This window comes from Nycticebus coucang, chromosome 19, assembly GCF_027406575.1.
Source record: "Nycticebus coucang isolate mNycCou1 chromosome 19, mNycCou1.pri, whole genome shotgun sequence".
In the NCBI taxonomy this organism is placed as follows: domain Eukaryota; kingdom Metazoa; phylum Chordata; class Mammalia; order Primates; family Lorisidae; genus Nycticebus; species Nycticebus coucang.
Window position 1 is genome coordinate 10,074,530 of NC_069798.1, and position 12,436 is coordinate 10,086,965.

At 41.9% G+C, this 12,436-nt stretch overlaps 2 protein-coding genes across 6 annotated transcripts in view; one reads left to right on the forward strand and one right to left on the reverse strand.

The window, feature by feature from the left end:
* The window catches only part of NDC80 (NDC80 kinetochore complex component), a 41,979-nt gene extending 30,946 nt beyond the window's left edge, over positions 1-11,033 (reverse strand). For both annotated transcript variants that reach the window (XM_053571174.1, XM_053571173.1), the window contains exons 1-6: positions 10,931-11,033; positions 9,605-9,714; positions 8,292-8,369; positions 5,788-5,905; positions 5,514-5,686; positions 3,444-3,546 (exon numbers count right to left, since the gene is read on the reverse strand). In XM_053571174.1, the coding sequence (XP_053427149.1) occupies positions 3,444-3,546; positions 5,514-5,686; positions 5,788-5,905; positions 8,292-8,369; positions 9,605-9,705 (573 nt within the window). In that variant the 5' untranslated portion in view covers positions 9,706-9,714; positions 10,931-11,033. The remainder of the gene's footprint in view (positions 1-3,443; positions 3,547-5,513; positions 5,687-5,787; positions 5,906-8,291; positions 8,370-9,604; positions 9,715-10,930) is intronic.
* Positions 11,034-11,134: 101 nt separating this feature from the next.
* The window catches only part of METTL4 (methyltransferase 4, N6-adenosine), a 44,094-nt gene continuing 42,792 nt past the window's right edge, over positions 11,135-12,436 (forward strand). For 2 of the 4 annotated variants that reach the window (XM_053571178.1, XM_053571179.1), the window contains exon 1: positions 11,148-11,764. The gene's annotated coding sequence lies outside the window, so the exon portion shown is untranslated. Of the gene's footprint in view, positions 11,765-12,436 lie in introns of all 4 variants that reach the window. The other 2 variants (XM_053571177.1, XM_053571176.1) reach the window with 2 other exon arrangements.

The window sequence follows — 12,436 nt, forward strand, 5'->3', positions numbered from 1 at the left end:
CCACCAGCCTGGGTGTATGTGGCCGTTGCCTTACCCACTGAGCTATGGGTGCCGCCCAAGAACTTTTTTCTTTTAAACATCAGGAAGTAAAAAAGGCTTTCCTAAGTGTGGCTAAATTTCTAGGCTTATGTTAAGTGGGAAAGATAATTAGAACAAGAAATCTGCAGTCTCTCATGGATTCTTACATGGCTATAGTGTTCAATTCCATCACATCAAACAAAGCAAGATAGGAAAAAGGGGATTTCAATCTAATAATAGGGCTTGGAGGCATCTCAAGTGGTCACTCCCTAACCAAAGCCACAGTAGCTATTGCACAAGCTCTTTTATCATCACTATGGAAATGCTGTCTCCCATCATAAGCTATTCAGATAAACCAGAGGGGCGTCTTCTAATGACAGGAGTATCTAACGATGACAGAGACAAACTGAATCCAGTATAATTTGTTTTATTGACGGGCAATGGCACTGGAATTCCATTCCCATTTTGACAATTAGTGGTGCTGAACATACCAGCATGGCTCCTAGGTCAAAATCCACCCATCCAGTGCCTGTGCAGGCACTTTAATAAAAACGGATTCAGTTCAAGGGCTTGCTGATGGCCCAGAGAATATTATGGGGAAAGTGTTAGTTTTACAGATCCCAGCACTAACTAGGACAGGAAATTCAGAAACTACAAAAGGAAAAAGGTGTCAGAAGAGAATTGTCTTAAAGCTTGCCTTTCTTGGTTGTTATGACACTTCTACACTGTATTGTTATGTGTGATGACAAATGGAAGTTCATAAACTATAAAAGGAAAAGACTGCATGAGACTACATAAAAACTCACATCTCTGAAGAGTCAAAATATGTATAGTACATAAGCCCAAAAGTAAAAATAGGGAAAAAAATACTTGCACCATACAGACAGGAGTCAATTTCTCTAACTTAACCACTTTTGACCTAAAAAATGGCACTGTTAAAAATCAATATTTAAAAAAATGGCAAAAGTAGGCAATTATTATAATTGTAAAAAATGTTTAAGTTCAAAAACAAAAATGCAAATAAGGAGAATTAGCTTTCTTTTCCTCCTTGTCATATTATCAAGCTATTAAAAATATCAATGTTTAATATATTAACATAGGCTTGAAATTCATAGCAAAAGCAAAAGAAATATAAAATAGGCCAAAAAAGCATGTAAAAGAAATACAAATAACCATATAAAAACACAAAGTATACATATGAAAACAAGCTATTTTTTACTTCCCAAATTAGTAAAGACTGTATTAGATTTTTAAGTATAAAATGTCCAATTTCCTTAAGTACTGTTTGGCAGTTGCTATCTCTGACATTTCACTTTGATACTTTTTTTTTTTTTTATGAAGGTATATCCTCATTCTTTGAAAGGCATGTTTTAGCTTGTGATTATCTTTTTTTTGAGACAGAGTCTTATTTTGTCTACCCTCAGTAGAGTGCTATGGCATCATGGCTCACAGCAACCTCAAACTCTTGGGCTCAAGCAATTCTGTTGCCTCAGCCTGCCAAGTAGCTGGGACTACAGGTGCCTGCCATAATGCCTGGCTATTTTTAGAGATGAGGTCTCACCCTGGGTCCGGCTGGTCTCGAACTCATTAGCTCAGGTGATCCACTCACCTCAGCCTACCAGAGTGCTAGGATTACAGGAATAATTATTTAAAAAAAAAAAAAAAATTTTTTTTTTTTTTGCAGTTTTTGGCCGGGGCTGGGTTTGAACCTGCACCTCCGGCTTATGGGGCCGGCGCCTTACTCTGTTGAGCCACAGGCGCTGCCCTTTTTCAAAAGTTTTTTTAGTGCAATGTTTGTGAAACCATGGATAAGTCAAGAATTCATGTTCTTTTTGAATACGAGTTCCATCAAGGAACCAATCAATGTAGCAGAGACAACTTGAAATGTTAGTGAAGTGTTTTGAAAGATGCTGACTAATAAATGCTCAGTATGTAGATGGTTTGAGAAGTTCCATTCTTCTAAACAAAGCAAGTTCCATTCTTCTCAAACCATCTCACTCTGTTGCCCTGGGTCATAACTCACACCAACCCCAAATTCCTGGGCTAAGGTGATCCTCTTGCCTCTGCTTCTCGAGTAGCTGGGACTATAGGTACTGGCCATTACGCTTGGCTAATTTTTCTATTTTTAGTAGAGATAGGGTTTTGCTCTTGCTCAGGCAGGTCTCAAAGCTCAAGCAACCTACCCACTTTGGCCTCCCAGAGTGCTAGGATTACAGGCGTGATGAGCTACCATGCCCAGCTGGTGATTTTAATCTTGACAATGACCTATGTGGGCAACCTGAGCCCAAGGTGTACAATAAGGAGCTGAAAACTATAATGGAAATGAGTCCATCTCACCCTATACATGAATTAGCAGCTAGCTTTTGTTGTTTTTTGAGACAAAGTCTCATTTTGTCACCCGCTCACAGCAACCTCAAACTCTTGGGCTCAAGCGATCCTCTTGCTGCAGCCTCCCAAGTAGCTGGGACCGTAAGCACCCACCACAGCACCTGGCTATTTTTAGAGGTGGGGTCTTGCTCTGGTTCAGGCTGGTCTTGAACTCCTGAGCTCAGGAATCCACTGGCCTTGGCCTTCCAAGTGCTGGGATTACAGGTATGAGCCATCGTGTCTGGCAGCAAAATGTACTTTTAAAAGTATATGCCAAGAAAATGCTTTAAGTTGCTTCTGAGCTTGGAGATCATGGCTATTATAACTCTGCCTTTTCTAAACTTTTTGCAGTAAATATGGATTTTAATTTAAAAAGGGGACAAATAAATTTCATGTGGGAAAATAAGAAATCAATTTCTTTCTTTTTTTTTTTTTTTTGTCACCCTCAGTAGAGTGCCATGGCGTCACAGTTCACAGCAACCTCCAGCTCTTGGGCTAGGGTAATTCTCTTGCCTCAGCCTCCTGAGTACCTGGGACTATATGTGCCCACCACAACACTCGGCTCTTTTTGTTGCAGTTGCCACTGCTGTTTTAGGGTTTGAACCCGTCACCCTTGGTATATGGGGCCGGTGCTCTACCCACTGAGCCACAGGCACTGCCCAGAAATCAATTTCTTGATTTAAAAAGGAGACAAATGAATTTCATGTAGAAAAATAAGAAATCAATTTCTTATTTTTTTCTTTTTTTTTTTTTTTTTTTGGCCAGGGCTGGGTTTGAACCTGCCACCTCTGGCATATGGGACCAGCGCCCTACTCCTTGAGCCACAGGCGCCGCCCAATTTCTTATTTTTTTAAGGTGTAAAACATTATGGCAACATCATCTCCTTGCCCACGTGGCACTTCCTCAAACCTCTTGTAACATGTGTTAACAGTTTAAAAATTTAAAATCAATGTGCTTTGAAAAATGAAAATTCTAAAGCAGATATTGATGAAATACAAAAGCAAGATTGAGAAAGAAACAGAAATATGTTTTTGAGAAAAAAACAACAAATCAAATACCTTGATGCAGTCTATTAGCCAAACCAAGGCTGCCACGATGTGAGGCCATGTATGAGGGGCCCCCACTGTATACATGGAGCTTTTGGATAGTGCAAAAGGATACCTATGAAAAATTAGAAAAAATAAGCTAACTTAATACTTGATTCAGTTAAAAAAAAAAAAGGCTAAATTAATTAAGAAGTGGCATATAAAAATTCCACATGTTCCCATAATCTTGACTGGATTAGAAGATATTTGTTGAGATTCTGTCTTTAGTCATCTTACTCTCCAATGATTTTGTGTATTTCTTTTTTTTGGTAGAGACAGAGTCTCACTTTATGGCCCTCGGGTAGAGTGCCGTGGCCTCACACAGCTCACAGCAACCTCCAACTCCTGGGCTTAGGCAATTCTCTTGCCTCAGCCTCCCGAGTAGCTGGGACCCCGCCATAATGCCTGGCTATTTTTTTGTTGCAGTTTGGCGGGGCCAGGTTTGAAATCGCCACCCTTGGTATATGGGGCCTGCACCCTACTCACTGAGCCACAGGTGCTGCCCGATTTTGTGTATTTTTTATTTATTTATTTTTTTGTTTTTTTGAGACAGAGCCTCAAGCTGTTACCCTGGGTAGAGTGCCGTGCCATCACAGCTCACAGCAACCTCCAACTCCTGGGCTCAAGCAATTTTACTGCCTCCGCCTCCCAAGTAGCTGGGACTACAGGTGCCCACCACAATGCCCGGCTATTTTTTGGTTGCAGCCGTCATTGTTGTTTGGCAGGGCCAAGCTGTATTCGAACCTGCCAGCTCAGGTGTATGTGGCTGGCGCCTTAGCCGCTTCAGCCACAGGCGCTGAGCCTTATTTATTTATTTATTTATTTATTTTGCAGTTTTGGCCGGGGCCGGGCTTGAACCTGCCACCTCTGGTATATGGGGCCAGCGCCCTACTCCTTGAGCCACAGGCACTGCTCTATTTATTTATTTTTGACATAGTCTCAAGCTATTGCCCTGGGTAGAGTGCCGTAGTGTCACAGCTCCCAGCAACCTCAAAAACTTGGGCTCAAGTGATTCTCTTTCCCCAGCCTCCCGAGTAGCTGGGACTATAGGCCCCTACCACAAGGCCGGGCTATTTTTGGTATAGTTGTCATTGTTGTTTGGCAGGCCCAGGCTGGATTCGAACCTGCCAGCTCCAGTGTATGTGGCTGGTGCCCTAGCCACTGTGCTACAGGCGCCGAGCCATTTTGTATATATTTTTAGTTTCTTTTCTGTAGATTACTTTCTCCATATATCCCCTAAGCTGTAGATATTGATTTATTCAACCAATATGATGGACTTCTCTTTGAAAGGTTTTTTGGTCTCTCAAATTCTATGTATCCTCAATATACACATTTCTGAATCCATTTCTCCCTCTTTCAACTTCAACATATCCAATTTTCACCAGGCCTCAATCCTATTGTATAGAGTCTGTGGTATCCAGCCATCCTTTCTATTATGCACCACTTTAGCATTCTATTATCTATTATTGTATAATAATCTATAAACAAATTGATTTTTGTGTTGTTTTTTTTCCTCATTCAATTTATTCTACATATAGTGCCCACAGTGATCATCTTAAACTATGTTATTTTTTTGGGAGGCTGAGTCAAGAGAATCGCCTAAACCCAAGGATTTAGAGGTTGCTGTGAGCTGTGTGACGCGACGGCACTCTACCGAGGGCGATAAGGTGAGACTCTGTCTCTACAAAAAAAAAAAAATGTTATTTTTCTGTTTTTTTTTAGAGATAGAGTCTCATTCTATGGCCCTCGGTAGAGGGCCATGGAGTCACACAGCTCACAGCAACCCCCAACTCATGGGCTTAGGTGATTCTCTTGCCTCAGTCTCCCAAGTATCTGTGACTACAGGCGCCCACCACAAAGCCCGGCTATTTTTTTGTTACAGTTTGGCCGAGGCCGGTATATGGGGCCGGTGCCCTACCCACTGAGCCACAGGTGCTGTCCAAAATATGTTATTTTTCTAACCCAAACTTTTTATAAATTCACTGAGTTTAATTCTTTTCTGTGTTCTAATAATGTTGCTAAACTAATGAGAAATATACATACCCAAGGTCTTTAAAGATTCTTGGAACCTCTTCTTCAAACTTTGTGTCAGGAAGTTCATATGAGGGGCACAGGAAGCCATAAAGAAAAGTGAAGATTTTCAAGAAGTCCTTAACAGATGGAGCTTGCAGAGATTTCATGGATACACTATGTGCATAACCATTTTCTGTAAGAAACTACAGTAATTTTTATAAAATATTAAGCATTCCTTAATAGAAACTTACTGGAAAACATCTAAGAGAACACATAATTTAGAATATTTCAAAATATAAAGTACCTCACAGAGTTGTCGAATACATTGCTGAATGAATGTTTTGTCATTAAGTGGTCTTGGGTCCTTAATTTTTTCAGAACTGGAAAATATACCAAGTTGACTATTCCGGGATCCATGTCCACTAGTTATATGGAAACACAGTTAAAAAAAGTCAGTGAAAACTATTTCCTTACTATTTCCTTTTGCAGTCAAATCTAATTTCAAAGCAATTTTATATTTTAAATTTTAACATCAGCTCCAAACATCAAAGTTTAATTTTCATTCTTTTTTTTTTTTAAGACAGAGTCTCATTTTATCACCCTTGGTAGAGTGCTGTGGCATCACAGCTCACAGCAACCTCCAACTTCTGGGCTTAAGCGATTCTCTTGCCTCAGCCTCCCGAGTAGCTGGGACTACAGGTGCCCACCAGAACACCCGGCTATTTTTTGTTGCCCTTTGGCCAGGGCCGGGTTCGAACCCGCCACCCTCGGTATATGGAGCTGGCGCCCTACACTGAGCTGTAGGCACTGTCCCTAATTCTTTCATTCTTATTTAATTAAACAGAATTCTCTTATATAAAGCAGATGAAAAGAGAAAATACTAAAAAGTATGAGGTTATAGCTGCTAACAAATATAAAATGAAGTGAGGAAAGAAACCCACCTGTTGGCCAGGTGCTGTGGCTTACACCTATAATCCTGGCACTCTGGAAGGCCAATGTGGGTGGATTGCCTAAGCTCACAGGTTTGAGACCAGCCCGGGCCAGAGCAAAACCTCATCTCTAAAAAAATAGCTGGGTGTTATGGCGGGTACCTGTAGGCCCAGCTACTTGGGAGGCTGAGGCAAGATAATTGCTGAGCCCAATAGTCGGAAGTTAAAACTCTTTTTTTTTTTTTTTTTGAGACAGAGCCTCAAGTTGTTGTCCTGGGTAGAGTGCCATGGCATCACAGCTCACAGCAACCTCCAACTCCTGGGCTCAAGTGATTCTACTGCCTCTGCCTCCTAAGTAGCTGGGACTACAGGCGCACGCCACACCTGGCTATTTTTTGGTTGCAGCCGTCATTGTTGTTTGGTGGGCCAGGGCCAGATTCGAACCTGCCAGCTCAGGTGTATGTGGCTGGCGTCTTAGCCACTTGAGCCACAGGCGCCAAGCCCCAATAGTTGGAAGTTACTGTGAGCTATGATTTCATAGCACTTTACCAGAGGCTACAAAGTGAGACTGTCTCAAAAAAAAAAAAAGGAAACCTACCTGTGGTGCTTTATGCTGCCAACACACATGCGATACTTAAGCATGTACATTTCAAGGCCACTAGATTTTCTGTACTAACTATTCTCTAAGTCTATTCAATAACTGAATTCCTTTTACTATTCTATTTATCACCCTATGACTGCTCCCTTACTCCCAATTATTTCATTTGCCATTATTTCTTGTGGGAAAGCTGCCTTTAATATATACTATGTTAAAATAGGTTGCACAGGCTTTTTCTCAGGAACATTTCTGTCATGCAATACCTATACTATGTACCTGATTGATTCACCATAAATATACATGGTGCTACTTTTTAGTCATTAATGGCTATAGCATGCCCCTCTCCAATAAACACTTAGTTATTAAAATAATCTTTGTAATGGTCCTTTTGCTCACCTTTGTGGCCCAATTTGCTAACCATTGTAGCTTACTAAATATTCTCAGAACAGTAATTTTCCTTATTGGACAAAAAATTGAGTTACCAAAAAAAATTGCTGTTACTATTTGAACTCTGTTCATCAAAACTTCATTTTTCCCTGCAAGCTGCTTGTAAATTCTTTACTGCTGAGGATTTACGAGTTCTTTAGTTTGGCCTCTCTTATACAACTACCCTGATTAATTAGCTAATTACCTTATTTTTCCAGATGATTTACTAATGTGAAATACAGAATTTCAATCAACTATTCACTTGTAACAGTGAAACAGTTCATATTCTGAATTAACAATGAATAGTTAATAGTTCTGAATGTGTTAATTACCATCTAAAGGAGATATAACTTAAATTTTTATCTTTTTTTTTTTTTTTTTGGAGACAGAGTCTCACTTTCTCATTCTTGGTAGTGTTGTAGGATCATAGCTCACAGCAACCTCAAACTCCTGGGCTTATGCAATTCTCTTGCCTCATCCTCCCCAGTAGCTGGGACTACAGGCGCCTGTCACAATGTTCGGTTATTTTTAGAGAGGAGGTCTTGCTCTGGCTCAGGCTTGTCTGGAACCTGTGAGCTCAGGCAATCCACTTGCCTCAGCCTCCCAAGTGCTAGGATTACAGGCGTGAGCTACTGCACCTGGTCAGAAATTTTTTTTTTTTCTTTTGGCCGGGGCTGGGTTTGGCCGGCATATGGGACCGGCGCCCTACTCCTTGAGCCACAGGTGCCGCCCAGAAATTTTAACCGTTTAAAACAGAGGAAAACTAGACCATACCATGTAAATTTTTGTTTTCTGAGGGCATCAATGTATGGCTATAAGAATCCATTTATCAGAACTAATAAAAAATATCATTACCTTTTACCAAATACAGAGACTTTTCTTTCAGATGTGGGTTTGTTTATACTCAACTTTCCAAAGGCTGTTTTCTCTTTCCTTTAAGAAATGTAGAAAAACAACTCTTTAAAATAAATATAAAAAATTTAGGTCAAAAGACTTTTGGAAATATATTAGAATCAACACCTCTTCTCCACTGCTTATAAAATAATTCAAAACCATACAATTTTTTTGCAGCAACATTAGCTAAAATTGTTCTTGGCTTATTATTTGCCAAGAGAAAGAAAGGTGTAACAAAACATGTCAAAGAGGTTTGTTATGTAGATTTAAGTCTTTAGCTTGTTCTCAGTAACAGTTTCTTGTACTTCCATCTCCTCTTTTCAGGTGCAGAACAAAAATACTATCTGCATTATGATTTCAATTACCTTACAATATGCACATATACGAAAGCAACTTTAAGGAGAAAGAAAACAAATTTAAAATAAATTCAATCATAGGATCATAGCCACATTTGAATTTTTTATTTTAAAACCTTCTCTTTATCAGATGTCTGCACTTGACATAAATTATGTAAATTATAGACAAGGAAACACTGATGGTGAGTTTTTAGCTTCTAATATAGTTCAAAGCATAAATTTTTAGTGTAAGCAATGTGGACAGCTCAAGGAATTTGCCCTTTCAAATATTCAGAAGGAAAAATACATAAATATTTCAAATTTCTAAAATAGGCAGAGGCTCATACTATGTAAACCCAAGTAATTTAAGAACAGTCAGTAACATGTAGCTAGACATTAGAGAAGGATTGATACAACTCTACAGTGGATAACAAACAGCCTCTCTTAACGGAAGAAAAACATTTAATAGCAGAAAACTAAGGTTTATGATAGGATGTTCTTTTGGACACTTCCAGTGAATCTTGAGGAAACAGGTGAAGTGGTGTTTTGTAGGTTGCTACTGCATTACAAATTCTTATCAACTTCTCTGATTTGATTGAGAACTTTGCTAGTTGGAAACATCTCAGGTAACTGAAAGTTACAGTGGAAGAGTCTGCTCAAATAGCTCTAGAATAAAGGAGTAAAGTAAGAGTGCTGAAGAAGAATTAACAGTCCTTTTAGGGAGGGCCTGGTAAAGCACTTGGCTTTGGGAATTTAAGAAACAAATGAGATGACACACAACATCATGCCCACTTTTAGACTTCACTGATCCAAAATTAGGTATCACTGGGAACAGACAGGATTCACCTAAGACATCATTCATATCTTTGTGTTATCTATTTTTAAGATTTGTTTAAGTTGATAAAGCATGCTGGTCAGAACCAGAAGGGAGACACTTACGTTTGAGGGGTATAGAGGCCTTGTTTATGGAAGTCCTGGGACCTTAAATCCTGCATAGAGAGGCGGCCAGCACCACCAGTGGAAACCGAACTGCGCTTCATGCTTACGACCTACATTCATGAATTCAGTATTAAAAATCTTTTCAGACAAAGATGGTACATTAACAAACTATTTATCCTCAAATAGAAAGGCAGCCAGATTTCAGTGTTTCTTCAAGATAACCTTTCCCCTGGAATATCTTTATTTGGTCGTGTATGCTTAAGTCTTCATTTGTAGGAAACATCTATTTAACTTCATTTCAAAATATTCAACACATGTAAATATTTAACTGCCCAACTTGCGCAAGGGAGTGTGTGCTAAGCAATAGGAGAAGAGAGGGGAGGAGATAGAAAGATGAAGAAGGTATGATTGTTGCCTGCACAAGGGTATCCATGGTAGCTAAAGTCCTGATATTAGCCACTACCTCAAGTTCTCTTACTCATCTCAAAATGTTTCCTCTCTTTGGTTTCAGAGAATAGAGCTATCCCGTTTTCTTGCCCTAATGCCAATCTCTCCTGTTCTATCCTTGACCCGTTGTTTCCCAGTTCATATTCAATTACTGTCCTTTTGGTTTCAATCTCCCTGGTCGACGAGCTGCCTCCCTTTCAAACCATATTAACATCCCATTCCCTTCACATCTATTGTTGTCTCCTAGGATGCTCACGATTGACAAACCGTGATCCTGTCTCATCTCTGCACCCAGCCTTCTTAGGTCCCGCCCTGGCTTCCAGGACCTGGCTTTCCTTCTTTCTTTTTTTTTTTCTGATTACACTAAGTCTTCAAATCCAGGCTTAATCTTTTGTATTGATTACACTCTTTCTTTCTTGGTTTGGGTTGCCTGTTCCTTCTCCTTCAATGACAGCTTTTTCATTTACTCAACTTTTCCCCTCACACCCACATATCCATTCCCAACTTGCACGTAGGATGTATTCTCAGAATGTAAGAGTAACACGTCCACACGCACTGCTCACACGGCCACTAAGATGCTACACTAGTATCCAGAAGCAACACCCCAAACAATAGTTCCTCTCCGGTCCTTCCCGTCCCCGCTCCCGCCCCCCATTTTCCCATCTCCAGCCTCTCCTCCCCTCATTGACCCCCAGGCCCGCCCCTCTCCCTTGGAAAATCGTCGCCAACAGACATTCAGAGGACTGTGAACCTAGCGCCTAGCACAGACGCGGCCCCGCGACTTCTCCGGGGCCTCTAAGTTTGAATTGTTGGCGCCATCGCTTCCCTCCAGCAGAATTAGTTCTGCAGAAACAAAGTCAACCCAATGTCATTAGTTACCTTTCTTCCAGTTTCCTGACACAATCCAGGGACCGAATTTCTGTAAAACGCGTAACCGTCCACCACTTACGACAGGACTCATCAAAACCCCCTCTCCTTCCTCCGCCCGCCGAGGCGGTTCGAATTTGAAAAGCACCGCCGGTGTGACGCCATCACGCACGACGAGTATACGCGTGCGCAATTCTCCCGCGACCGCCTGGGCGCCGGAACTCCGCGCGAGCAGCCCTGTTGTGTTGCGGCGCTCACTGACGTCTCCCGGACGGTGTAACCGTTCTCTGCCAAGTCTGGCCGGTCCTCTAAAGTTAGTTCTGAGGATACGCGTGCGGCCGGCCTGAGAGCCGAGGAGCGGCCCAAGGGTTCCAAGTCGCCCGGAGACCCTTTTCCGTACAGCAACGTGGCGGCGCCCTTCGACTCTTAGAAAAGGAGAATTTTTTTTTTTTTTTTTTTGTTCTGGACGGAGTGTCTTTCCTGAACACTGTTTAGATGGGTGCTGGTTTTTTTTTTTTTTTCTTTTTCTTTTTTCGGAGACAGAGTCTCATTTTGTCGCCCCGGTAGAGTGTCGGTGGCCTCATAGCTCACAGCAATCTTAGACTCTTGGGCTCCAGCGATTCTCTAGCCTCAGCCTCCTGAGTAGCTGGGACTACAGGCGCCAGCACACTACTTTTAGAGAAGGGGTCTCGCTTTGGTTCAAGCTGGTCTCGAACTGTGAGCCCAGGTGATCCGCCCGCCCCGGCCTCCCAGAGCGCTGGGATTACAGGCGTGAGCCCCTAGGTGCTGTTTTCGATGAGAGTCTGGGATGGCGGCGTGCACTTTTCGGGCCAGGGAAGCAGTGAGGTAGGAGGTCGTGGTGGTTGCAGAGTGTGGGTGCAGCGGGCTCTAAGGATCGCGCTAGCGTGGCCGCATCCAGAATGCGTGCTCCGGGTGTGACTGCTTGCTCGGGTGTCACGGTCCTGTAGTGGAGGCCCGCTTGTGGGAAGGAAGGAAGAATCCAAATGGTTGTGGGTGGCGAGGGGGATGTGGCAGGATCAGGAGGGGTGCACTAAGCACTGTAGATTGCTAAAATAGGATTTCCCTTGTTCTCTGAGGTTGAACCCAGAAACTGGCCCTGCCGAATACCTGGAGAGGGTTGGGGTGGGAGAAGAGTGCTGAACTTCAGAAAGTCTGGATGCTTGGATCTTGTAACAATTCTGCCATTAACAAGAGTTGTAATTTGGGGGCAAGTCACCTTTTTTCTCTGAGTTTCAGTCTTCCCATCTAAATTTCTAGCTCTCACTATCCATTGCAGGGCCTCCTGGCCTCTCGTGATAACTATGCAGGGACTAACGAGGTGAGGTGGGGGAACCAAAGATCACTGGCCACACATAGCAGCAATCAGCACTTACTAGAGCAGTTGGCTTTGTACGGGGCATTGTGCATCTTACTAAATGTGAAACATCTCATTTAATTCCTTAAACTACCTCTGAGATGTCATAGAAATGACATCTGAGGTTCATTGAGTTCAGATAA